Source organism: Martes martes (genome assembly GCF_963455335.1).
Source record: "Martes martes genome assembly, chromosome: 11".
Taxonomy (NCBI): domain Eukaryota; kingdom Metazoa; phylum Chordata; class Mammalia; order Carnivora; family Mustelidae; genus Martes; species Martes martes.
The window spans coordinates 46670549-46696741 of record NC_137899.1 but is presented as its reverse complement, the minus strand read 5'-3'; the positions used below and the strand labels follow the sequence as shown (position 1 = coordinate 46696741).

Sequence of the window (26193 nt, the reverse complement as noted above, 5' to 3'; positions counted from 1 at the left end):
CAGGATGTTCTTGATAGAAATTTAGTTTTCATTCCCACGTGACACACACAAGTCAGAATAATTTTCACTGATAGACTACCAGGGTTGAAGTTTTATTACTTTGACAGCCTCATTACATTATTACATTAAAATGACACACACCATATCAATAATCTCCATTAACTATATTTTTAATTTGTTATGATCTATTTCAAATGTATTTGCATGTGTGTGTGTCTGTATTTATATAGGTTTATTACATATTATTGAAACTCCCTCACGTATCCTTCCAAGATGACAGCAAGTAGTCATTAGAAATATACCCTGAAGGAGGCAAATCGCCTAGATATAAATCCAAAAGCTATAGTTTTCTTACTTAGTGACTTAGGGGAAGTTACTTAATCTCTCCTCTCCTTATGTAGTTTCCCCATTTGGGGGATAATTATTCCTTATCTCCAAATGGGGATAACTGAAATCCCATCTGCCATGGGGTTTTGTGAGAATTAAATAAATTAGTATTTGTTAAGTACTTGGAATACTGCAACATTGCTTGGCACATAGTAAAAATCAATAAGCATTTGTTATTAAATGAATACATCCCACTCTATCCACAAGCGGAACTCATATTCTAATTTTATATTTAATATTCTTTGCTTTTCTTTATATATTGACATATCTATGCTCTTTAACCAAAGACCACGAGAAACACACCTGATTTTGAACAAGTTGGATTTATTACTCATTGAGCAAGGGAGAACCCATACCATGGGTGGCCATGGTCATCTCAGTAAGGGTGTCAGAAAGCACTTACAGGATTTAGGTTTCCGTGAAGTATTTTTTAGGAGAATTTAAATAAGTGGACTTTGTTCTGGATTGAATACTGTAAGGAAGCAAGGATAATTCTATGATGGGGTATCTTGATAAACATTATTTGGAAGGAGGAAGGTCTGGAGGGAGGCTAAAGCTATAATTGATAAAAAAAAAAAAGAAAGCAGAACTCACTCGTATTAGCTGGGAGAGGGAGATGCATGATATTTTTTATGGTTCTTGCAGCATCCTTGTTTTTACTTAGACAAATGAAGTAGTCTTATTTTTTGTCTTACTCCATCATAGTCTAAAATTATCTTATCTTATGTGAGGCTCTAGGAAATTGTTTATGTCCAACAGGAGAGCACCACAGCATAGCTCTGAGTGCCAGACCAGCTCCTGAAACAATAAAGACCTAGTTGAAAGTCTCGAGCCAATCCTCAGACAATAGTGGATACTCTCCTCTTTCCCAGACTTAGTGTTTGTCCCAAACCATGACACTGTTGCTTGTTGTTTATAACTATATACAGATGGTGTCATTTAGTATATATTCTTCTTGAACTTGCATTCTTCATTCTATTGATATATTTGTATGCTGAATCATATTGATAATTGTGCTCTAGTTCATTTATTTCCACCTCTCTATAGCATTATATAGTATGGACAAGCATAATTTAGTATTCCTTCCCTTTTTGTTGGACATCTGAGTTGTTTCTGGATGTTTACAATTACAAACAATCCTTCAATGATAATTCCTGTCAATATCTACTGAGGTAAATGGCTGATAGTTTTTCCAAGGTATATACCTAATAGTGTTCATATCTTCAACCATAGTTAAAAATTCCAAGTTATTTTCCAGAATGGCTAAAACAACATAGAGTTTTTCCAGCAATGTTTAACTGTTCTAGCTGCTTTACATCTCCTCCAGCATTTGGTATTATCAAACTTTTGAATCTTTGACAAACTAGTGGTTATAAAATGTTTTATCAGATTTTATTTTTCTATTCAGTCTGGTAGTCTTTGGCTTTTACTGGTTAAAAGTTTAGTCTTTTGTAGTCATATCTTCCATCTTATTTTATTCTCCTGGTTCCACCTTTTCTGTGTTTTGTTTTGTTTTTCCTTTCTTGACTCCGTGTGAATATATTTCCACACTTATGTTATTGCATTGCTTCCCTCAGTTCAGAAATTATACATCCCTCTCCTATAAAGAGATTACTTTAAAATATGAATGTAAAGACTCGAATGAATACAATCTATAATTAACATATTTATTTTCCTAAGGACTTTAGGTCACCTCTGATTACCCTTCTTCAACCTTCATATTATGTAGTCTTATATTTTAGTTCTGTCTTGTGATTCGTAACTAACTCTCTGTATTAGCTTTCTGTTGCTACCATAACAAATGACCACAAACTTAACACCTTATCTGATAGTTCTGTAAATCACAACTCTGACATGGGTCTCTCCAGGCCAAAATTAAGGGCTTAGGGGAGCTGCAATCCTTTCTGGAGGCTCTAGGGGAAGATCTGTTTCCTTTTTCATTTCAGGTTGTTGGCAGAATTCAGTTCCTTGCAACTGGAGTACCAAGATTTCCATTTCCTTGCTGGTTGTCTATCTGGGAATGGTTCTTAGCTTCTACAGGACACCCATATTCCTTGCCTCTCCCCCCACTTCCTTCAAAGTCATCAGTGGCAAATCAGGCACCTCTTTGCTTTGGGTCTCATCTCTTCCTTCAGTCTTATTTATATGACCCATCTGAGAAAGAGTCTCTGCTTTTAAGGACTCATGTGGCTATATTAGGGCCACCTGAATAATTCAGAATGATTTCTGCATCTCAGGGTTTGAAACCTGAATCACATCCTTTTTTCCATTAAGATATATTCCTGGGGCAACTGGGTGGCTCAGTAGGTTAAGTGTCTGCCTTCAGCTCAGGTCATGATCACAGGGTTCTGGGATCAAGCCTCCATGTTGGGCTCCCTGCTCAGTGGGGAGCCTGCTTTCCTTTCCCACCTGTTTGTGTTCTCTCTCGCTATCTCTTGCTGTCTCTCTCTCTCTCTCTCAGACAAATAAGTAAAATCTTTTTTTTCTTTTTTTTTAAATTTTTTAATTTTTTTATAAACATATAATGTATTATTAGCCCCAAGGTTACAGGTCTGTGAGTCGTCAGGTTTACACACTTCATAGCACTCACCATAGCACATACCCTCCCCAATGTCCATAACCCCACCACTCTCTCCCAACCCCCCCCCCCCCCAGCAACCATCAGTTTGTTTTGTGACAGCAAGAGTCTCTTATGGTTTGTCTCCCTCCCAATCCCATTTTGTTTCATTAATTCTTTTCCTACCCATCAAACCCCCCATGTTGCCTCTCCACCTCCTCACATCAGGGAGATCATATGATAATTGTCTTTCTCCGATTGACTTAAATAAGTAAAATCTTAAAATAATATATTCACGAATTTCAAAGATTAAGGCATGGAGTCTTTGGAGCACCATTATTCTACCTACCACACTCCCCTATTTAATCATTATAATTATGCTTTTACATTCAACATTTATTTTTACTCACATGGAATGTTTTCTTTGCCATTCCATCTGGCATCTTAGACCCTGCTTCTGTGTTCACATTCCTTTTTAGGAGAAATAAGCTCTTTGGAAATTTCCTTAATAGTGATGGCCTTCTATAGATAAATTTTCATTTCTGTCTGAAAATGCCTGCCTTTGTCCCTCTAGATAAGCAATTCTAGGTCTCCCACCAGGCCATTAAACTGGAAGTTATGTGACCTGGGATCAATAATGCCCCCAAAGAAGAGGACAGCGTTAGGATTCTAATGCCATATCGAGTGCATGCTGTGGATTTGGAGAATCTTTTGAGGATTTTCCTTTCTTGTAATTCCAGTTGTAAAATTGGAATGCTTTATTTTTAAAATAACATATAGGCTTCTGCTTCCAGGAAGATAGAAGAAATGTCATTTTTCCTAATGCTTTTGCTAAATTAATAATATGTGTATCCTGATAATTCCTAGCAAACAAACCATTAGACGACTCTGAAAGTTGGAGAGAAGGAAGACAAGCTAGAGATCTTAAGACCCAAGAAACAACAAGGCCATAAGTTCCCTTGGTTGCTTTCTGCCTCCTTTATCTCGGATTTGGTGTGAAAGAAGCCAACAACCCAGAAACACTGGCAGGTGCAGATTTTTTAAAAAGCCCTAACAAATGCCTACTCAGGCAATGTTATAAATTGCTTCTAATGCAATATTAAGATTGAAATCTATTTTGTATCTAGGAAAAAACCTAAACTCCTAAGGAGAAAAAAGACACAAATTGGTAGAGTGTGTTATAAAATGTGATCCAACTATACATGTTCTGCAAGAAACTCACCTCAGCTATAACTAACAATATACCCAGGTTGAAAATAAAAAATGTATGTCAAGGTATCATGAAAATATTATCCAAAGAAAAGCAGGAGTACTGTATTAAAATCAGGTAAATTAGAGATCAAAGCAAAAAAATTATAGAAACTGAGAAAGACATTATATAATAATAATTTGTCTTCCACCAAGAAGACAAATCCTAAAATTGTATGTCCTAAACAATATACTATAAAATATGTGAACAGAAACTGATAGAACTAAAAGGAGAAATACAAAAATTCACAATTAAAATCAGAGATTACTACATTCTACTCCCAACACTAAATAAAACAACTAGACAGAAAATGAACAAGGATTTAGAAGAAATGAACACCATCTCATTGAACAGAATCCGGTAGGCATTTGTAGAGCAGTCTATCCAACAAGAATAGAATACATCTTCTTTTCAGGTGTCTGTAGAACATATACTAAGATAGACCATATTCTGATTCATAAAACAAACCTTAACAAATTTAAAAGAATTTAAATCATACAGAGTGTGTTCTCTGAGCACAACTGGAATCAAATTAGAATTCTGTCACAGAATGATAACAGTAAAATCTTCAAACACTTAGAAAATAGAGGACATACTTTTAAATAATCCATGCATGGAAAAGGAATTCTCAAGAAAAATCAAAATACTTTGAACTGAATGAAAATGGAAATATATCAAAATCTGTGTAACATAACCAAAGCAGTGCTGAGATGGAAATTCGTAACACTAAATGCTTACATTAAAAAAGATGATAGGACAGAAATCAATATAATCTGAGCTCCCAGTTCAAGAACCATGGAAAAAGAGAGCAAAAGAAGATGACAGCCAGCAGAAGGAAGGAAATAATAAAAATAAGAACAGACAGAAATCAATGAAATTGAAAACATAAAAACAATAGAGAAAATCAGTGAAACAAAGAGCTGATTCTTTGAACAGACCATTAAAATTGAAGATTCTAGCAAGGCTGATAAAGTAAAAAGAGAAAAGACACAAATCACCAACATCAGGGAATGTCAGTTTAACAAGGGATGTCATGTAGACCTTACAGCCAGCAAAAGAATAACAAGGGGACACCACAACTTTATACACATAAATTTGACAATGTAGCTAAATGGAAGGAATCAAAAAATCAAAGTGGAAAAACACAGCCTATCGTAATTTGCTCAATCTGAAATGGATTAGTTTTATCCAGAAAATAGGAGAAGTGGGGACAAAGACAGTACAACAAAAATTCACCATTTTTAGAGGCTAAAAAAAAAAAAATCACGTGATAATATTAGTCAATGGAGAAAAAGCATTTGACAAAATTCAACACCCATTGATAATAAAAACTCTTAGAAGCATCTTCAATTTGATAAAAGGATCTACAAAAACATAATATCTATCATTATACTTGGTAGTGCAAGCTTGAGCTATTCTTTCCCTAAGATTAGTAACCAAGTGGCTCCATGGCTTTCTTCTCTGTATGTCTTCCCATGGCCGCCTTATAAGGACATCAGTCACTGGATTTAAAGCTTATTCTAATCCAGTGGGATCTCACCAGCTAAATACATTTGCAGTGGGGCGCCTGGGTGTCTCAGTGGGTTAAAGCCTCTGCCTTCAGCTCAGGTCATGGTCCCAGGGTCCTGGGATCAAGCCCTGCATCGGGCTCTCTGCTCGGCAGGGAGTCTGCTTCCCTTCCTCTCTCTCTGCCTGCCTCTCTGACTACTTGTGATCTCTGTCTGTCAAATAAATAAATAAAATCTTTTTAAAAAATTAAATTAATTATAATAAATAAATAAATACATTTGCAATGACCTTATATCCAAATAGGGTCATATTGTAAAATTCTAGTAGACTGAATTTGAGAGGGGGAGGGAGGCATGGGGAGACACTATTCAACCCAATACTGTACCCTGGTTGTTTCAGTGTCAGTATTCTGGTTGTGACATTATACTACAGGTTTGTAAGATCTGACCATTGGGGAAAGCTGGGTAGAGGATACATAGGATCTCTGTGAAGTTACAATGTCATGAGAATCTATAATTATCTCAGAATAAAACATTAAATTTTAAAAATCATATATTTCCTATTCTCAAGGGTATATATTCAGAATATCTCACTGGGCACATTGCTGGAAACAAATATCTGAAGTTTACTTGCTGTACTTTTTTTTCCCATTGTAATGCTGTAAACATAAAAATACAAAAATATTTCTTTAAAAAAAAATACAAAAATATTTCAAACCTACAAAAATGTACCAGTCTCATTTTTTGTTTGTTTGTTTCATTAAGTCCAGAAAAGTTTGGACATTCTTTTATGGCCTCATAAAGAATGCAATGCACAAATAATTGTATACCATTTAAGTCATATGCAAATAATAAAATGTGCCCTTTATTTTCAAGAGATCAACAATAAGACTTTAAAAAAGTTTAATAGAAGTTCTCTGAAACTTGTACCGGGTGAATAATTTCTTAAGTAATAAAATTATATAAAAATAATGACTGGACCATTCTAAGAAATTCAGATCTCAGTATTTGAGAATATGGGATCAGCAGTAAACACTGTGTTCTGTAATACAGTAGTACGGGAATTCTGTCTCACAGATTAAACTAGAATCCAGTAAATTTTCCTTGAACTGTTCTTTATTTCATTTATTGAATCAGCAGTGATTCCAAATAATTCATGGGCAAAAATAGAATTGACTTAGGGTTTTTGAGGAGCTCAGCTAGTATCTGTGATTTACCTCAGTCAATATATACTGTATTTACAAACAACAACAAAACTAAAATGAAAATCACCAAAGGAATAGATCATACAGAACAAATATATATATATTCAAATATGTATTTTTATAAAGACATCTATAAAGGTTATTTTTCAATAACTATTATCTCACTATTGACTTGGTTAGCTTAGCAGAAGATCTGAAGAGTATTTTGCTTCAGGCAGTATTTTCTCAAGACTTTATTCATCACATTTCTCTTTTGATAGCTCAAGAAGATTCTTTTGACTGGTTATTCTATTTGATTCATTCAAAGTATACCAAAAGCTAAAAGCTTATTTTTTAAAAAATGACCAGGTATTAGAATGTTGTAACCTGTTTCCTTGATAAAACCTGTTTCCCTCCTAACGTTTTCAACCTCATATATTCCTCACAATTGCATGGTCAAGACAGACTTTGTAAGAAGTAGACTTCTCTTTGTAGTAACTGTAATTTCCAAAACAATGTAACAACACTAAATTTTAGGTTAATTTTAATCTGTTGAAAGAAAAAAAATGGAGACTTTTCAGGTAAGAAGACACACAATTGTTAATTTAAATGATAGTGTGAAAGACTCCACAAGTAAAGAAATTACATTTGTTAATTTGCAGTTATAGGAGATTTCCTACATATTGTAGCCCTACATTAGTAAAGGTTCTCCAGAGAAACAGATCGTTAGGATATATGTTTAGATATATAAGAGGAGAATTATTATAGGAATTGGCTTGCAGAATTATGGAAATGGGGTCACTGGTGTAATTCCTAGTTTTCCAGAACCAGGAACTCTAATGTCCCAGAGCAGGGGGGGGGAGATGGATTCCACAGCTCCAAAATAGAGAAAGAGATTTTACCCTTCGTTCACCTTTTATCTCTACCTGGGTTCTCAATAGATTGGATAGTGTTCCCCCCACCCCCCATTGGTGAAGGCTGTCTTCTTTACTCAATCTGCTGATTCAAATGCTAGTCTCTTTCAAGAAACATCCTCACAGACACACCTAGAAACATTTTAGCAACTTTGTGGGTATCCCTTAGCCAGACAAGTTAACATATAAATTAACCACCACAAGACTCTTAAGCCTATAAGGATATTAAAAATTGTTTCATTTTATGTGAAATATGTATCATTGACATCATTTTTTTTATATATTTAAAGAGGTGGAGCATTTATTTCTGAATTTTCTGTCATTAGTGTGCCAAATACTTTTGCTGTTGAAAGCAACAAAATTAATCATTTTTGGCTATGGCTGACATTACGATGCATAATAGCAACAATTCCAGTAAACTTAAGTGAGAATGCTCGTAGTGCTCCATACTAAGCACACTAGGAGTGCCCATTTATTTTCACTGCAGTGGCCAGTGTGGGGGGTGGGAGGGAGAGGAGAGAGATTAAGTCATGTACTCCTAGGAGAAAAAGAAAAAAAAAATCTGTAGAATATTTTTCAGAACTGAAAAACTATTTTAGGAAGAGGGATTAATGTAACAGCCTTCAGGTAGCACTTAAATGATTGTGTGTGTGTGTGTGTGCAGAAAATTGAGAGATGCACGATACCTACAGTTTGCCTTAGAGTTTAAACATAGTATAAGCAAATATATTGAGTACATTTATATAAAAGTTAGGATCATTTAGCCTAAAATGTCTTAATTTCTCTATGAGCTTCTAAGTGTAACCCATGTGATTGGAATTTGATAGTTCTTAACATAAAGAGAATGAGAATTATCTAAGACCTCTATTATTTCAGTCTTTTATGTACAAGGGTGAGCATTCCACATTATCAGATGAAAACAGCAGCTAGCTTTTATTAAAGAAAGTGGCAAAGACATTTACTTCTTAAAATCTTTAAAACAAAAGCAACTATAGCTTTATATTATATAATATACTGCTAAACTTTATTTTCTTCTGCTTTCCATATAGCTTTAAATAGCTCTCTTAGTCATTTTTAGCCAGAACTATGGATGCATCTTGACATTAAGTGTCAAATGTGGGTTCCATACAAAATAGCTGAACTTCAGGCATCAAAATAGAAGGGAAAAAAGGGTAAGCAATATTTATTCACAGTTCATTGGTCAACATATGAATACACATGGACAATTCTAAATTAGTCACCTTAGCAGTTCTGAGATTTGGATCACATATGCAGATAATATATTCTGTAAAAGTTCTAGAAAGTATCTGGTGAGTCATGTAGCTGGGGTAGAGAGAGATGCCCCGTTGGTGGCATGCGCTCTTCATTATATCTACTGCTTGCCCTTTTGTGGACCGAAAGCAAAGGGAGACTACGCCACCAGAAGCCACCCAGTAGAGACTTTTTCCATATATATTACAGCTGTAGGCCCTCTCCCACTGCGTTCAATCCTCTGAAGCAGATTCCATTTATTTAGAGTCCAAATATTGAATTGTAGAGATAAAATTAACCTTAAGGATTGTTTTACCGTTTAGGAAAGTTAGTCTCGGCATTATTAAATCACCAGGCTAATAAGTGATAAAGCTGCTGATCAAACAGTCTCCAAGATTTCTAGTCCCGTTTCCTTGAACTACACTATCCTGCTTTTTCCCCACTCCCTCTCCTTCTTTTCTAAGACGCCATGGAATAATATCTTGGTGGCACTTGTCCTTCTCTGTACACACAGAAAAATCGTATTGTTGACCATAGCAGTTTGTTTAATTCTTAAGGGATCTCTGTATTTTTCTCTAAACAGCCTCAAAACCGGTGGACTTGAACTTATGCACTGGCCCCGTCCCTAATACTACACAGCTGTGCCACATTCCCTGTCCTGTTGAATGTGAGGTGTCACCTTGGTCAGCTTGGGGACCTTGTACTTACGAAAACTGTAATGACCAGCAAGGCAAAAAAGGTATGTACCAGTAACATGACATGCTTAAAACTCCCATCAGTTGAGTCAGACATGAGTTATTTTAAATAATATCATCCGTGTGCCAAATACTTTTGCAGCCACTATTACTCTCTGTTACTTGCGCTTATTCATTCATCTGTGGTATTTTCCAGAATGACTAAAGAGTATTGAATGCAAAAGATGAATAAACCTATTCTGATGTTGGTATCAGAACATTAAAACTGAAGTTAATGATCTAAATCTTTGTCCCCTTATCTGTAAAAGGGATGTAATATCTGCTACTGAAGTTTTCTCTAAAGATTCAATGAGATAATAAGCATAAAGCACTCAATTCAGTACCTGATCCATAGCTAGTCCCCCCCCCCCCCAAAAAAAAACAGAAAAAAACACTGTATTACTCTGAAGGTAAGTATGGGGGAAAAAAAAAAACGAAAACCTTTGCTCTTATGATGCAAATGATATATCTAAGAGGAGTCGATGAAATGTAGTGGTTTCCTTTGTGGTGGCGTGATGGGGTAGTTTTCACAGGACCTAGTAATGAAAAACATTTTCTTTCAAAGACAGTCTTCTAGTGATTCTAATATGTTCACATAGCAATAAACAGACTTATTAATTTTGGTACACCCTATCCAGAAGGACAACACGTAGGTGCTATTAAAGCACAAAGCACGACTCTGAAGAGACCTCATTAGAGCCCAGATGCTTTATATCATCACTGGTTCATATTTCCAGGGCTTCGAAAATCAACTAAGGCTCAAAGAGACACTTTATCTGGGACCATCCAACTTCTCAGAGGTTTCTTTTCAAATTTAATTATGTGATAGTGCTGAAAAATTCAAAGTAATAGCACTTTATCTGGTCATGAATATTTCTAAAAGGCTTGAGATTTCATTGTCTCTTTGAATATTTTATAACTACAGACTTTTCCAAACCAACCCAAATCATTTTCTGTGTGCGTCTTTGTCTATCTGTCTGTCTTTCCTGCTCTGCTTCTGCCTCTCTACCCCTCTCCAGTCCTGTGAAGGAGATAAGAGATATATGATTTTTCTTGCCTTCCCTCCTTGGCCATTCTGTTCATTCATTTATTCAGTTAATACATGATTAATGGGCTCACAGTAAGCTAGAGTATGGGGATATACAAGTGATTAAAGCAAATATGAATTTTACCTTCTGCCCTCGTCTAGCATTCCCTCAAGTTTTCATTCAGCCTTTGGAAATATTCAGCCCAGGGCAGTAACAATAAGTATGTCCTTCCCCAATAATTCAGGTTTCAAACTGAGAAAGCGGCGTATCACCAATGAGCCCACTGGAGGCTCTGGGGGCACTGGGAACTGCCCTCACTTACTGGAAGCCATTCCCTGTGAAGAGCCGTCCTGCTATGACTGGAAAGCAGTGAGGCTTGGAGACTGTGAACCAGACAATGGAAAAGAGTGTGGCCCAGGCACTCAAGTTCAGGAAGTCGTGTGCATCAACAGTGACGGTGAGTCAGGCAGGTGCCTCTACCCTGCTGGCAAATGTCTTTTTAACCCTGGAGTTATGCCTTCACTTACGTTAAAGTCTCCTGTCCCTTCGTCAAAATGCGCTCCCCGTACAAATGCAGAAATAGCTGCTTCTTTCTTTCTTTTCCTTCCTTCTTCCTTTTTTGCTTTCCCTCTCTCTGCTCTTCCCTTCTCTTTCCCTTTTTTCTTTCTTTCCTTTTTTCTTTTCTTCCTTCTTTTTTTTCTTTGTTTCTTTGTCTTTTCTTACCCTCTATTTCTTAGTCTCTCAGTCTCTCTCTCTCTCTCTTTCCAATGGTGGCAATGAGGAGGTTCTTTGAACAATCACAGGGTATTTTTTAATTTGAAAGCAGGTAACATAGAATAAGAATTAAGTCCTCATCAAGGCAATGAATTTTAAATTGCCATTTAAAAATAGCATGGAGGAGCACCTGGGTGGCTCAGTTGGTTGAACGTCCAACTCTTGATCTCGGCTCAGGTCTTGATTTCTGGGTGGTGAGTTCAAACCCTGTGTCAGGCTCCACCCTGGGCGTGGAACCTACTTTAAAAAAAAATTTAGCCTGGAAAGGTAACATTTTCTAAGTGGGCATTTTTAATTTGCCAAAATATTTAAATAAAGAAGGATTGCAAGAATTAGTTGACTTGAATCAAGATGCCTTTATTTCCTGCCCTGATACTGTGTCTTAGGATGTAATTTAATTTCCAGAGAACTAAGTCACATGGCCTATTGTGGTCTAGGTTCCTGAATCAACCTCTGACTCCTGCCCCACCCCCGCCCCCCACCTCCTCAGCCCCACTCAGGAATGTCCTAGAGGTACTGGGATGGTGATTTTCCACAAGATTCCTTTCCTAAACCATACGAATTGCCTTAAAAAATAGTAATAAAATTTAAAAAAATTACCTTAGACTTTCACAACTGATTTTTGTTTGATAAAATATACTGTCTTATTGTTACTCTGATGTAAGATTTTTTTATATTCTTTCCATGAATGCTCTTACTATTTTGGGGAGATCCCCTTGCGCTTCAGTAATCTCTGAGTCACACTTAGGAAACATAGAGCTCCTCACGACATAGTTTAAAACCTTTGACTGAGATCATCTCTAAGGGTCCTTCCAACTCTCGAATGCTGTGACTCTGCACATCAGAGCAGCATGAGCACCAAGCCCCAGGGTCCCATGATTTGACAGTTTATGCGGTTTATAGCATATGCAGAAACATTCTGGTGCCCCCTCAGGGGCAGTGGAACATCTGGTTACCGTCATAATTCCTTCCATCCTATTTTCTTCCAGCAAGCAGAATTGTTTCCTCCTGTGACTCAGTCACTGTTCAGTAGAGAAAGATACTCTCTGGGGTAAGACATGGACAGACACTGCTAGTACTGAGAAATTAGCCTTTCGACTTTGAAACGTACACTGTTGTCTTTGTCCAGGGACCAACATCATCAAGCAGGACAGCATTAGGTAAAATCCAGACCAGCACTTGAGGTGGAAAGGCAGAAAAGAGGATTATTGCTCCAGATATTTTAGGATGAATTTTATGTATTCTGGGTTTTTTTTCTAGATTTACTGCTTTTCATAGATAATTACCTGTGATACATTCTCTCTTTAGCTCTTACCCAGTTCTACTCTAAAGGGAAAGAGAAGAAGGAGATTGACATCTAATGGGGAAAAGAAGCCAAAGAATTTCATTTATCCATCTACAAATCTTTGTTTGTATTAGATGGCAATCTATGTTTTCTTCTTTCTGAGTTGCTCTGAAAATAATGAGTCATGTTTATTTCAGCATCACTGGTATCTCCCTTACTGATACTTCTTACTAATTTTTTTCCTAAATTCAAAATTTTTTCTTATCCTTCTCTAGACCTGGGGATCCCACACATTGTATAAGGTGTATATGAGTAAACTAAGATGACAAAAAAAAAAACCCGATAAGATAGAAAGTTCCTTGTGCATGGAACTTCTGCCTAAATATTATTAAATGAAAAATCAGAGATCTCACTTATTTCAATGATCTTCTTGGGTGTTTGTACAAATTCAGTGTATTTTAAATACACAAGAGGAACTGGCTATCTTAAAAATATCAGTAGGTGATTTTTATTTTGTCAGCTAAAAAATATTTCATGACACAAGTAATCACCCCCTAAATTATCTTATGGAACACTAAAACACGAAAATACAGGCAGAGGAATGAGTTACGTATGTCTTGTTATTTTGAAAAATAATGTACCTAATATCCTAAAACACACATTGGTAACTCCCAGGGTAAGTCAGTGGGTTTCACTTTGCCTATCTCCCAGAAAGAGTGAATTAAGGAAAAGAAGTATGCTATTGATATTCAATTTGTTGTCATTGTCCTTTATCAGGACATGTCTTTCCTCATTAAATTTTACTTCCTGACATGAATTCGTTATGGTGCAACTCAGTATTTTAACTGGCTTAACTACGGAGGTGTATAAAATCAGGGCAGTTCTTTATCATTATAAATTCTTGAGACTGCTCAAACTTGTATATGCTGAAACCTAATTGTGCTGATAGAACAGAGCAAAAGCTGGAGACTTGTAAATACTACTCCAGTATTATCATGTGGTCACCTGGTAAGTGTTTAGCAGCTGCACCAAATGTTGTTTTGTAATTAAATCGAACCCAGGGAATTAAAGTTGATTAGTTGTACAGACTCTACCCCTAGGCCTGGCTGCAGCTATAGATTTTGTTTTATAATTAAGTTAAAGCTCAACTAGGGAAATGAAAAAATCAGAGCCTGTGAATGTTAGCAAATAATAAAAAGGCTTTTTTTTTCTCCCACGTTCCTCACAAATTTCACAACTTTGTTAGCGACCCCAAAGCATTTGAAGCCTCTTTTCTTTTTCCTGAAATATCCTCTGCCCAGGCTTCCTGAGATCATTAGGATTTGTTGCTGGTTATTATTCTCTTTTCCAATTGTCTTTCAAGAAACAGGATTTCGGAAGGGTTTTGAGAATACTCAGGAGGAATTTTACATAGATTCTCTGACAGACAGAGGGTATAAACAGAAATGTGAGACAAAAGAGAACTCAGAAGACAATTAGACTCCACAAAAAGAGATAAATATGTGATGTGTAGTAGAAAAAATATCACTCATAATTTAAGGATCGTCAGAAAAGCAGTTCCCAATCTCTGAGCACAAATACAGGAATTATTCGAAACATCTGATGGTGACATTGGGATTGGGAAGAGGAGCGATCCTAGAGTTTTGTGGACTTTTAAGAAAAACTAAAAGCTGCCCTATTTCTGTTGTTGTGAAATTTGTGTGTTTTATTTAAAGGTATAAATTTGGTGGGGCAAGAGTACTTTTAGGACTCTTGGTTAGTACAGTAACTAATTGGTTGGTCAGAGATAGAACAAAGCAAGACTTTTTAGGCTGAGAGTGGAAGAGAAAATCCATTGTCTTCTTGATTACTTAAGGGGACTGTAAACTAAATATTGTTTGAACATATCCCTCTCCTCTATTGAAAAAAAATGATGCCACCCATATCACATTACTATGTGCTGTATTTCAGATATGAGAATGTCAAAGCCACAGTTTTGTATTTTGTTATTGGTATTACTTTATAAGCAGTGAACTTCAGCAGTTTCAAAATGCCTACCACTCCTATGCTACATTTCTTAGTCTTTTCCACATCAGTAAAAGTTAATATGTAACCACTGACATTGACATGTGTGACTCACATTCATACCTGACAGATTTTTATGAAAACAAAATATAATATTTCTGTGGAAGTAAATCAATACAATTCATCATTACATTGCTCCTAAAGGCACAATAGAAATAGCAGTGACCAGCCAGGGCCCTCAAAGTATATCATGTTATTCACAGAGCACTGCGGTTCTGGCTCAACTTCTTCCTTTTCCATTGGGTAAAGCATGTCCTGTCAACATTTAAATAAATGAAAATGCCATTATTATATGGATAACCTGTAATCACTCTGATTTGTTAAAATCAGCTGACTTGAAATGTCACCAACAACGAATAATTTCCATACATCCAAAACTTGATTGTAACACACCATTGCATCATGGTTAACAATTATTGGATTTTTTTATATATATATATTTTTAAAGATTTCATTTATTTATTTGTCAGAGAGAGAGCAAGCACAGGCAGAGACAGAGGGAGAAGCAGGCTCCCTGCCAAGCAAGGAGCCTGATATGGGACTCGATCCCAGGACACCGGAATCATGACCCGGGCCGAAGGCAGCGGCTTAACCAACTGAGCCACCCAGGCATCCCCCAATTATTGGATTATTAAGAACGTCTGCCAACAGATGCCTCATGTACAAATGGAAGTACTACATCAATAATATTAGATATTTATAAATCTTATGTAAATGGATATAAGATACATTATGTATGTATTCCTTTCACACGGATATTTTTTCAGTTTACCCTGTGAGATGCTAGATCCATTCTTGCAAAGAGTGTCCTGGATCCCCCAGTATCAGAATCTCCTTAAGTATGCTATGAAATCAGAATCCTCACCCTTCTTCTCTACAGACCCAATGAATGCAGTCTGTGCAGGCAAGTCCCAGAAAGTGCATTTTTATGCAGCTCGCTAGATTGTTGCGATGTACAATGAAGTTTATGAACCAGTGTATTAAAATGAGAAAAGGATTGTTTCAGTGGAGCCTAAGACTCAACTCTGTTACCCAAACACTGCCAGCACCAGAGCAAACTGATTCGATTTGGATAATGCTGTAAAAGACCCATGAATAAGAATACGTTGAGATTAGTAGTGAGGCATGCCTTTACAGTAAGTTTTTCTGCCTCTTTTGGAACCACTTCTGCATCTCATCAGAAGTGCCAAAAGAGCCAGCTGTAAAAAATGGGAGATGATGATATTAATGTTCAGGGCCCTGGCTTGTCACGTGACTGCTAATTCTTTCTGAAATTTTTAGCCCGAGTTTCTTCCTTCTGGAATGATAGATGTATCCATACATGAGTAAAGGAAAGACTTGAATACTATTTCTTTCCCAAGTACTTCATGCCATACTTCTTTTTTCCCACATGTTCAGTATTAAGAGGAATATAAGGTTGGGGCTATCGTTTCAATATCTTGAGGTAAACACAGGAGTAAACATCTAGAAAACATTGAAAATCTTAACCTCTGGAAGGCAAGACTCAGTATAGGGAGAGATGGAGTGAGGTACTGCTCTATTTTATTTTAAACCCTGTAGTATAATTTGTGTCCAATTTATAAATTGTATAAACATGGAATTAATTTGTCCAAATATGTATTTATTAAGAAAACAGTCTGGAGGGGGACAGAAGTATGTGGAATGAGAAGTTGAAGAATGGGGAGCAGTTGGGGCACCTGGGTGGCTCAGTGGGTTAAAGCCTCTGCCTTTGGCTCAGGTCATGATCCCAGGATCCTGGGATCGAGCCCTGCATCAGGCTCTCTGCTGAGCAGGGAGCCTGCTTCCCTTCCTCTCTCTCTGCCTGCCTCTCTGTCTACTTGTAATCTCTGTCGGTCAAATAAATAAATAAAATCTTAAAAAAAAAAAAAAAGAATGGGGAGCAGAGTATTCCAAGAATAGGAAGAGAAATTATAAAGCTTATAGTTGAGATTAATATTTTGACTAATTGAGAGTATTCATAAGCTCTCTTGGAAGCATAAGCCAGGTCAAGGGTTACGATGCACGCAGTTTATTAAGGATGTGCTCCCAGGAGAAACCAGTAAGAGGAGCGGGAGTAAAGAAGCAAAATCGAGAAGAGGAAATATGTGTTGGGTTCCCAAGACTGCAATCTGGTTCTATAATTCACTAGAAGGACTCATAGAACTCAACATAGAGTCATACCCACAAGTATGATCTTTTACAGTGAGAAACTACAAAGTAGAATCAGCAAAGGGAAAAGGCACATGGGGCAAAGTCTAGAGAAAACCAAGCACAAGTTCCCAAGGGTCCTCTCCACATGGCATCACCAATGCATTGTGACAGCCCACGTGCAGTGTTGTCTTCAGGGAAGCTCATCTGAGCCTAGGTGTTCGGGTTTGTGTCGGGGGTCAGCCACGTAGTCACCCTCTGCCAAGCTCATAAAAAATATTCTAGACTCCCAGAAGGAAAGTACATGACCAGCCTAAACCACATTGCTTGTGCAAATACTTTAAGCACAGTGATCAGCACTTCTCATGTAGAGAATAGCAGACGCCTCCAGGAACTGAAGTTCCCAGATACAAGCCAAGGTCAACCTAGTGAACAAGACTGTCTAAGGGTGACACTCTTGGGTCTGCTGTGTTAACTGTTTTGCACAGGAAAACAGCAAAGTTGCAGACTCACTCTGATTAAGGGAGATACACTGGAGTTTAAATTAAACCACAAAGGTTGTGGTTTTAGGAAAAAAGAAGCTGGGCTTTTTAAACTTGCACTGGTCACCTGTTGGCTCACAGCTGCTGCAGGAAGGAGAAAGATGGGTCCCAGAAACTTCTAGCTCTTTCTATTAGCCGGACAACTCTAGTGCCCAGGGTAATTCGCCTGAAGGTCAAGAATGAGATATTAGCAGCAGAATCTGAGAGATGGGTGCAAAGATCCAGTGAAAAGGGTCCCAGGAGTTCCAAGCTCTGCAACAATATTGTCCAGGAAGAGATTCAGTTATGGTGGGGAAGGTTTATAAATGTTGTATGTACTAAGCCAACCTAAAACCTGATGATTGTGTCTTTAGTACCACTACAGAGGAATGTCCATGAGGATACGGGTTTTCCAATTTAGGGAAATGATTTGGTGGGACATTTTGGTTGACCGATATATGTACTCTTTATATTGCCTGATTAATAACAAGAGAAGAGCTGAGTTCTGCAAAATAAAATAGAATATTTAAGCTACCTGTAGCAGTATGGAGAGAGAGGTATGGAGCTTGGGGATTGATAAAAAGATGTGAGAAGGGTCTGAAAGAAGTGAGAGAAATGATCTCAATGAAGACAAAATTTGAGGAGGGTCACAGCTAACTAGAAATACCCTTTGGTGTGAAATAGGTTTGTTTAGGATGGTACCATTTTCTTGAGGTCATTATTAATAACCACCCCCTTTGTTCTACTAAGTATCCTGCTTTGAAAAGCAAGTGATCACCCTAGGAATGACTGATAAATTTTGAGACAGAGGAGGCAAAATTTTGTAACGAGAAGTCTTAGGAGAAATATTAGCTCTGTGAAAACCCTAACAGAAAATGAAGACAGGGAGGATCTACAGCCACTTAAGAGGTTGCTGAATTCCCCCGAATTCAAGTAGTTCTATTTGAATTTTAATGGAAAAATGGAACTTCAAAAGGCTGAAAAATCTGAAAACAAGCAGCAGATACTGAGATTGTTTAATATTTGAAGATGTTAGACTATCTTTTTGAGAACATAAAGAGCCTATTCATAAATAATTTCGTTCCTTTCCACCAGGAGAATAACTTTTGTGCTGTATTTTGTCATAATTATTTATCAATGATGGACGAAAAGTGAGAGTTAGGAAAACTTAAGTTAAAATTTGCGTAATTTTAGAAGGGAAACTAACCTAAGTAAGATTGACTTCTAAAACTTTGGTGAGAACTCCAGGTTCAGATCAATTCAAATGTCTGTAGAGCTAGATGAGAACACAATTTCAAAAGCATGATCACTATCTGGAACTGGAATCTGCTTCTTAACACAAATTACACAGCCATTACGTGGAAAAGCTGATCTTTTAAATGCAAGAATATGTCCTATAACTGAATTGTTTTTCCATAATTTAAGCAATAAATCAACTAAGAAGTTCCCTTCCTGGAGAATGCCATGCCATTTAATGTGTTTGGAATATAATTAGGTTGGATGTTATGCTTAAATCTAAGGTCTCTTACTTTACAATTAGGATCATCTAACACTGTTGGTAGGAGTTTTTTCCTATAATTGGGTGAGATTCTTTATTTAATTTATTGTAAAGATGAAAGTTATTATCGCTTTTTAGAAAATGTAAGACAGTAGGTTATTCTTTAGTGTTGGTTTGTAGTAACCACAATTTTATTTTGGCTTAAAAAATCTAGCACAGGATAACCTGATCTGTCTGCCGTGGTGTGTATGTGTATGGGTGCACGCGTGCATGTGTATTATGTTTTGATACATTGCTTTTATTCTTGTTTTTTTTTTTTTTTAAGATTTTATTTATTTATTTGTGAAGGAGAGACAGAGATAGCGACAGAGATAGTGAGGGATCATGAGCCTGGAGGAGAGGGAGAAACAAGTCCCCACTGAGCAGGGAGCCCAACTCAGGGCTCGAACCCAGGACCCTGGGATCATGACCTGAGCCAAAGGCAGACACTTAACCAGCTGAGCCACCCAGATGCCCCTATTTTGATATATTGTTAATAAAAATTATTTTTTGTTTGTAAGGACACCATCTGGATTGAGCCAGTGTTCTTTTGCACTTAAATGTCTTAGTGAAGAATAGGGCTTTATAAAGAATTTTCTTTTTTTAAAAGCAAGGGAGAATTAGTGGAAGCCTCAGATGAAAGTTAAATAAGCAATAGTTTACTTACCACTTCATGAGATATAACATAAATTTCCCACCAAGTGCTACCTATCACTTCAAATAGGAAATATAAGAAAAAAAAAAAGACAAAAACCTCTCACTTTATCATAGGTAGTCAAGCACCTTAACAAAACTCAAGGCAGTCAATTTACTTATAGCTACATCAGTAAAGACCAGTATGGGTGGAAAGGACACCTTTTAGTCAAATTAGACAGAAGCTGAATTTTTAAACCCAACAGGTGCATCTCTTTCCTTACATTATCCTTTGTTTGCTTCTTCATCTCTGCTTATCTCTTAACGCCTATCAGACTTTGTCTTCCCATGACCTCATTGATTTTACTTTCTTCTGATTCCCTTCCTACCTCTCAGGCCATGTGTCACTTAACTGTTACTGGCTAACATATCACCTTAAAACTCACTGGCTGAAAACAAAACCAGTTAAGATTTTCCATGATTCTGGGACTTTCCAGTTCGGGTTTCACCTGGGCTCCTTTATGGAGGTTTGGCTATGACTAGAAGGTCCAAGATGGCCTCCCTCACGTATTTTGGAGTTGGTGCTGTGTGCCGAGGCACACTGGTGCTTCTCCACTTGGACTCTCTTCCTCCTGTAACCTAGACCAGCTTTCTTAGATGGCGGTTTGGGGGCATTGCTCTGACAGAACAAAAACAAGCTGGCAGACTCTCGAGCTACACGTTGTCACTTCTGCCACATTCTCTTGGTCACAGCAAGTCACAGTGATGACTCAGATTTCATGGGTAGAGAAATAGACTCCATTTCCCGATGAGATACAAAGAATTATGGCAAAAAATTTGATTTACTACAGTCCACCATCTTGTCTCAATTGTTTTCATTCCTCCCACAGGCAAAGTACAGCCCGTCCTAACCCAAGAACACCGAGATTCCCATACAGTTATATCAGTCACCATCTCATGACCTGCATCTGATTCAGATATAGATGACTCTTGTCAGATACAGCAGTTGGGTGTGGCTATTCTTTTATCTTCATTGATTGATCAGTTGCACATACTAATTTTGAACTCTTACTTTCAGGGGAGCTGTGATTTTTTTCCCCCACAAGGAAACTTGGTCTCTTCTGTGCACTTCAAAATAACTTAGTATTATCCTTTAGTCATAGATTTTTTAGTGGAAAAAATACACAATATAAAAAATACATAACATATTTTAATGTAGTCTTGTTTGATTAACTTAGAATTATAGAATTTGCCATCTTAAACAGAATTGTAGTTTGTCACATCTTACCACACACATACACCAAAAACCATTATTATTTTAGAAAATGAGATTAGAATACTTACTTTTAAAATTCTTTTGACCAGTGTGTAAGGGCTTTTGTCCCTAACTGGTATATTTCCGGTCCTTTCTGTTTTCTAAAACTGTATTTTATTGTGGTGCTTAAATTTTCTTCCTACTAATTAAATCCTATATCCGGAAACCTTCCCTGCGAGCTTACAAAGGTCTTTTGATTATTGTTTTTCTTTCTTTTTATTTTCTCTTGAAAGTAATCCAATCTTACAGAATCTTTCAGTTTAACCGAACGTCTGCAGAATTTTTTAAGGTGCCAAAAAATGGAAAATATGACCTTCATTTTAAAAGATACTTTAATTTCTGGAGACCATAAAAATTTGAACCATTCAGGTAATTTATTTAAAAAAATAGAGCCCTTTTGTCCTTAATCGAAGGTACACATCTTTTCAAGATCTTATTCTGTACTAGTACAGTGCTTTACACAAAGTGATTTCTGAAAAACGGTTCCCTCTAAGATAAAGACTTCATATAATCAGTTCATGTTACCTATCATAAATAACCTGATTTCAGATTGAAATTGGAACTCTTTTGTTTCTAGGGTGTGGTCTATTAACTAGAACCCAAGGCCTCTTAACTAGAAAAATATCTCCCCCTCATTCTCTCCACATATACAACGTATAATGAGATAACAGAGACCAGAAAATCAGAATGGATTCTCCCATTCAAAAATGAGAAAAATCGGAAGCATTCAGAAGTGTCTGGTCTTCTTCAGTTCTGAAATCCAGCCTGTTCCCTCTTCACCAGGGACAGGGGAACTCCTTGATCTTAGCCTATGTTTGTTGTCTGAAAGCCGTTCTTTAGTCCAACATTCTCCTTGCCTCTTTGGTCTTCACTCTGGGTTCTTGGATTTCCAAGAACCCTTTACCCTTTTTATAAGAAATGGCTTCTATTTGAAGCTGATGAGCTTTCTCAGTCTGACTCCCACTCATATAAATCATAGAGCCCAGGGGCCTTTCTTTCATTTTGAGCTGTTTCAATTTCTCGAAGACTAAGTTGGCAGTGTTTTAACAATACAACACTTAATGCTTTGGGTTTCTTATGAATCTCGTTGGAGATCACTCCATGTCCCAAAAGCCATTTCCATAATTTATTTAATTTGTTTTTGAGAAAAGCCTCTCTTTAGTTTGGAACATGGATGAGGCATGGATGAGGCTACTTTAAGATTTTTAGAAGCCTTTTATATAACTGAGAGAGTCTTCTAGGAATCACTTAACTATTTCTGAGGTATTATCAAAGAATTTTTAGCTACATCCTTAAACTGATTTTTACCTTAGGCCATTTATTACTCTGAAAATCTTTTGCCAAATGACTAGAGGTGAAAAACCATTCTATTTTCCATTTCAGCCACCATGGCAGCAAATAAATTCCATTTGTACACAGAATTATTTCCTCCTTAGTTTATTTCTCTCCTTATATCATCCTCCAGAGGAAAAATTAAATGGACATTTTTAACATTTTTCCTGAAAATATCCTTATCTATATCCGCGGGTTCATTAGACACATTTTCCACCTTGCAAGTTTCCATAAGTAATTAATTGTTTTGCCACTTTTTCATCAGTATGTGACATGAGATGCTCTGTCTCCACCCTCCATTAAACATCTTCTCACCAACTTTCAGCTTTTACCCCTCCTCCAAAGTCTCAAAGTCATTGCTACGTGTTTTAGGTTTTTGTTAAAGCAGCACCCCATTTCTAGGTACTAAGGTTTTTGTCAGATATGTATTCTGCATAACATAACACCCTACACTTAATGATTAAAATTTTTTTTCCCCTTAATTCTCTTGCTTGGTGGGGCAGTTCTGGGATCATTGGTGCAGCTATGTTCAGCCAGAGGGCTGGTGTAACTGGGACGTCTAAGTTGGCCTCATTAATATCAACGAAGTTACCTCATTTTTTCTCCGTGTGTCCTGTCATCCGGTAGTGCACAGTGGCTTCTCTTCAAGGTGATCTCAGGACACTGTTCCAATAGGGCAAAACAATGAATGATCTCTTCATGGTTTGGGTTCTGGAATAATCATAAAATCACTTCTACCATGTTCTTTGGGTCAAAGCATGTTGGAAGGCCAGCCAGATTCAAGGTATAGTAGAATCAGTTATATGTTTTGATGGGAGGTGCTCATCAGAATTTGTAGATATATTTAATCTATACAGGCTACTTATTCTGTTTGATAAATATATGTGTGTGTGTGTGTGTGTGTGTGTGTGTGTGTGTATTTTTTCTTTTCCCCTCTGCTTCTTCCTTAAATGTTAACATTCCCTTTCAACCTTCTGCTATAAAGCTCTATTCGGAAGCCCCAACTGAAACCTGCTGATATTTCAAAATCAGTATGTACCAAAGTCAGATCCATCATCTTTCCTTCAAAGTTGGTTTCTCCTCCAGTGTTTCTAACCTAGCTCACAGCACCACAATTTGCTCAGTCCTGATAGAGTGACATCTGGGAAGAGACATGAAAGAAGTAGGAAAGTCCTGTGAGAATCTGGGAGGATAATGTTCTAGGCCTAAGGAGCACCAAATGCAAGACCTTGAGGTAGGAACGACTTTGAATCTGAGAACAAGGCAGCCATGTGTTTGCAGTAGTGTGAATTAGAGGAAAAATAGTAAGGGATGAGGCCAGAGAGGATATAAAGGAGTTATACCCTTTGTCTTTGTCTTTTACTCTAAGATGAGAATCTGTTAGAGGGTTTGAACTAACAAGTGTCAGAAGTGACTTTTAAAGAATAACTCATGTGGCTTTTGTATCAGGTTTTCCTTATTCTGGAATTACAAGTCTACTACCATAAATCCTCTCTTGATTATGCCATTTACATGCTTAAAATCTCTTGTTGGCTGCCATGGTGTTGCTTTTTTACATAAAGCCCCAAGCCCTTTGGGGATGACAGAATGTCTCCTCAATCTCATCCTGCCCTTTTACCAATTGCCTTTTCTGCCCTTCTGTTGGTTACACCATTGTACATTTTACAGAATTCGGTGATTTATACTTTATTGTTTCCTACTATCCCTTCTATACTGGTACTTACTATGGGGTAGGGATCAGCCCTTATTTTTTTTTTTTTTATACAGATTTCCTAGTGCTGTTTCACATTGCAGATTGTCAATAAATCTCTGATTCATGGCTAATTTCTAGCTTTCTTTTATCCATAAACATCACATCTTTTCAGGAAATGACTCACAGTTTCTCCTTAAGTAAATTTTTGTTATTGCTCTCACCACAAATTCAAACTTTGCCTACCAGATGTCAGGCAAAGCATGACACCAAATTGCACACTCTATTACCATCTCAATATGCCTTCAAATTCTATTACGCTAAAGTCCCTGAACACCAGAGCAAAACAGCTACTGCATTTGCATAAGAGAAAAAAACCCAGAATGTTCATAAAATCTTATAATCTTGAGGATTCCTCTCACAGCATGTTATCATTTGACTGTTTTTTGTTGAGATTCAATTTTCTGGAACCCAGTCACTGAAGCACTGAGTATAGGTTCAAATGCTAACTTTACTACTCTTTTTGTCAGGTAATTTAAATCCCCTGTGACTAAGTTTTCTCATCTGTAAGATACAAATAGTACAATTACCTACTCATAGTATTGTTGTAGAGTACACATGAGTTAATATATGTTAAGTGCTAAGAAGTGTGCCTGACACATAATAAAAACTGTTTTAAGTATTCGCTGTTTCCTATCATTCATCTAAGATGAGTTCAATAGCAAAAAAGTTAACCAAGCACAAAGACCCTTCTTTTTTCTTTGTTTGGCTAACCATAAGAATTTTATTACTTACCTATATTGATCAAATGATTTAAAGTCCATCTCACTTATTTTCATAACACCCTCACTAAATTAGTGTACTTATTTTCAAGCATATATATGTATGTATTTATCTGTATATTGACTTAAAGAAATGGGTGCCTAATTTTTATTCTCTTAGATATCAAAAAATAATAATGGTAAATTCCATAATAGAAAATCATATCACCTATTTCACTTGTTAAATTCCATAATAGAAAATCTTTTTACCTGTTTCCTAGATTAAGGACATAGACCTCTGAATTGATGTTTCTTTTTTTTCCACTTGACACATATTATTGATTCAGACTAGTATTGAACTAGTGATGTCTCCTGAAGAGAACCAAGATTATTTCAGTGCTATCAAGCTTTGAAAATTAATTCTTGTAACAATTTGATATTAATTTTAAAGTAGATTATGACTGTGCATTTGTTATTTGTATGATGTTAAAAATGCACTAAATATGTCACACAGAGAAAGTTGTAGTCTTTCTTTCCTTAGCAAGATAACAAGTTACTGACTATAGCCAGAAATTGGACTTTGCTTATATAACATCAGACAAGATTTTCATGGAATGGCAGTTAAATATAATGAGAAAAGAAATCTGTAGTAATCTTTGAATGTCAAAACTACTGGTACTTAGCACTGCATTATGTGGGAGCTGGAGAAAATATATCTTCCCCCCCAAATCACCAAAATCCATACTAGGAATGAAAGAGAAGATGCTACTTAGCTGTGATCCTCAATCTGAGATTTATTATCTTATGGACACCTATTCTGAAACAGGGAATGAAGTATGAAAAACCATAACATTGTAGTGCTTTTTCTTGACTTTCAATTTTGCCAATAGACTGAAACAGCGTAAAGAATTTTAAGTAAATTAGTAAAAATTTTAAATCTTATATCTTAAAATTTTAAATATTTGAGCAAAAGAAATTGCTGAATTGATAGAAAAATCTTAAAAGGTATATATTAATCATGTGTTATTTGCCTTGTCAACATTCATTCATTCTCTTCTCTCATCAGCTGTGCCTTCAGATTTTTCTTTGGGGAATTCATCCACTCCCTAAACCTATTCACAAGGCATGCTAGGATTGATCACATCTCCCAGCCAAAGTTGGATCCCATCTATCTGGCTATAGTGATCATTAAAGATGCATATGAGCCAGTTTGGGCTGGGGCGAGCAAGAGAGAAAATACCCAAGAACTTGTGCAGAAATAACTAAAAGAAACATTGGCTCAGTCCAGTGTCACTACATAACATTGATGATATAAAAGGCA

General features: G+C 36.6%; 1 protein-coding gene across 1 annotated transcript in view; it reads left to right on the top strand.

Annotated features, from left to right (window-relative positions):
- The window catches only part of THSD7A (thrombospondin type 1 domain containing 7A), a 434994-nt gene that overhangs the window by 266556 nt on the left and 142245 nt on the right, over positions 1-26193 (top strand). Inside the window, exons 5-6 of the mRNA XM_080817988.1 lie at positions 9634-9789; positions 11057-11269. Of these exons, the coding sequence (XP_080674114.1) occupies positions 9634-9789; positions 11057-11269 (369 nt within the window). The remainder of the gene's footprint in view (positions 1-9633; positions 9790-11056; positions 11270-26193) is intronic.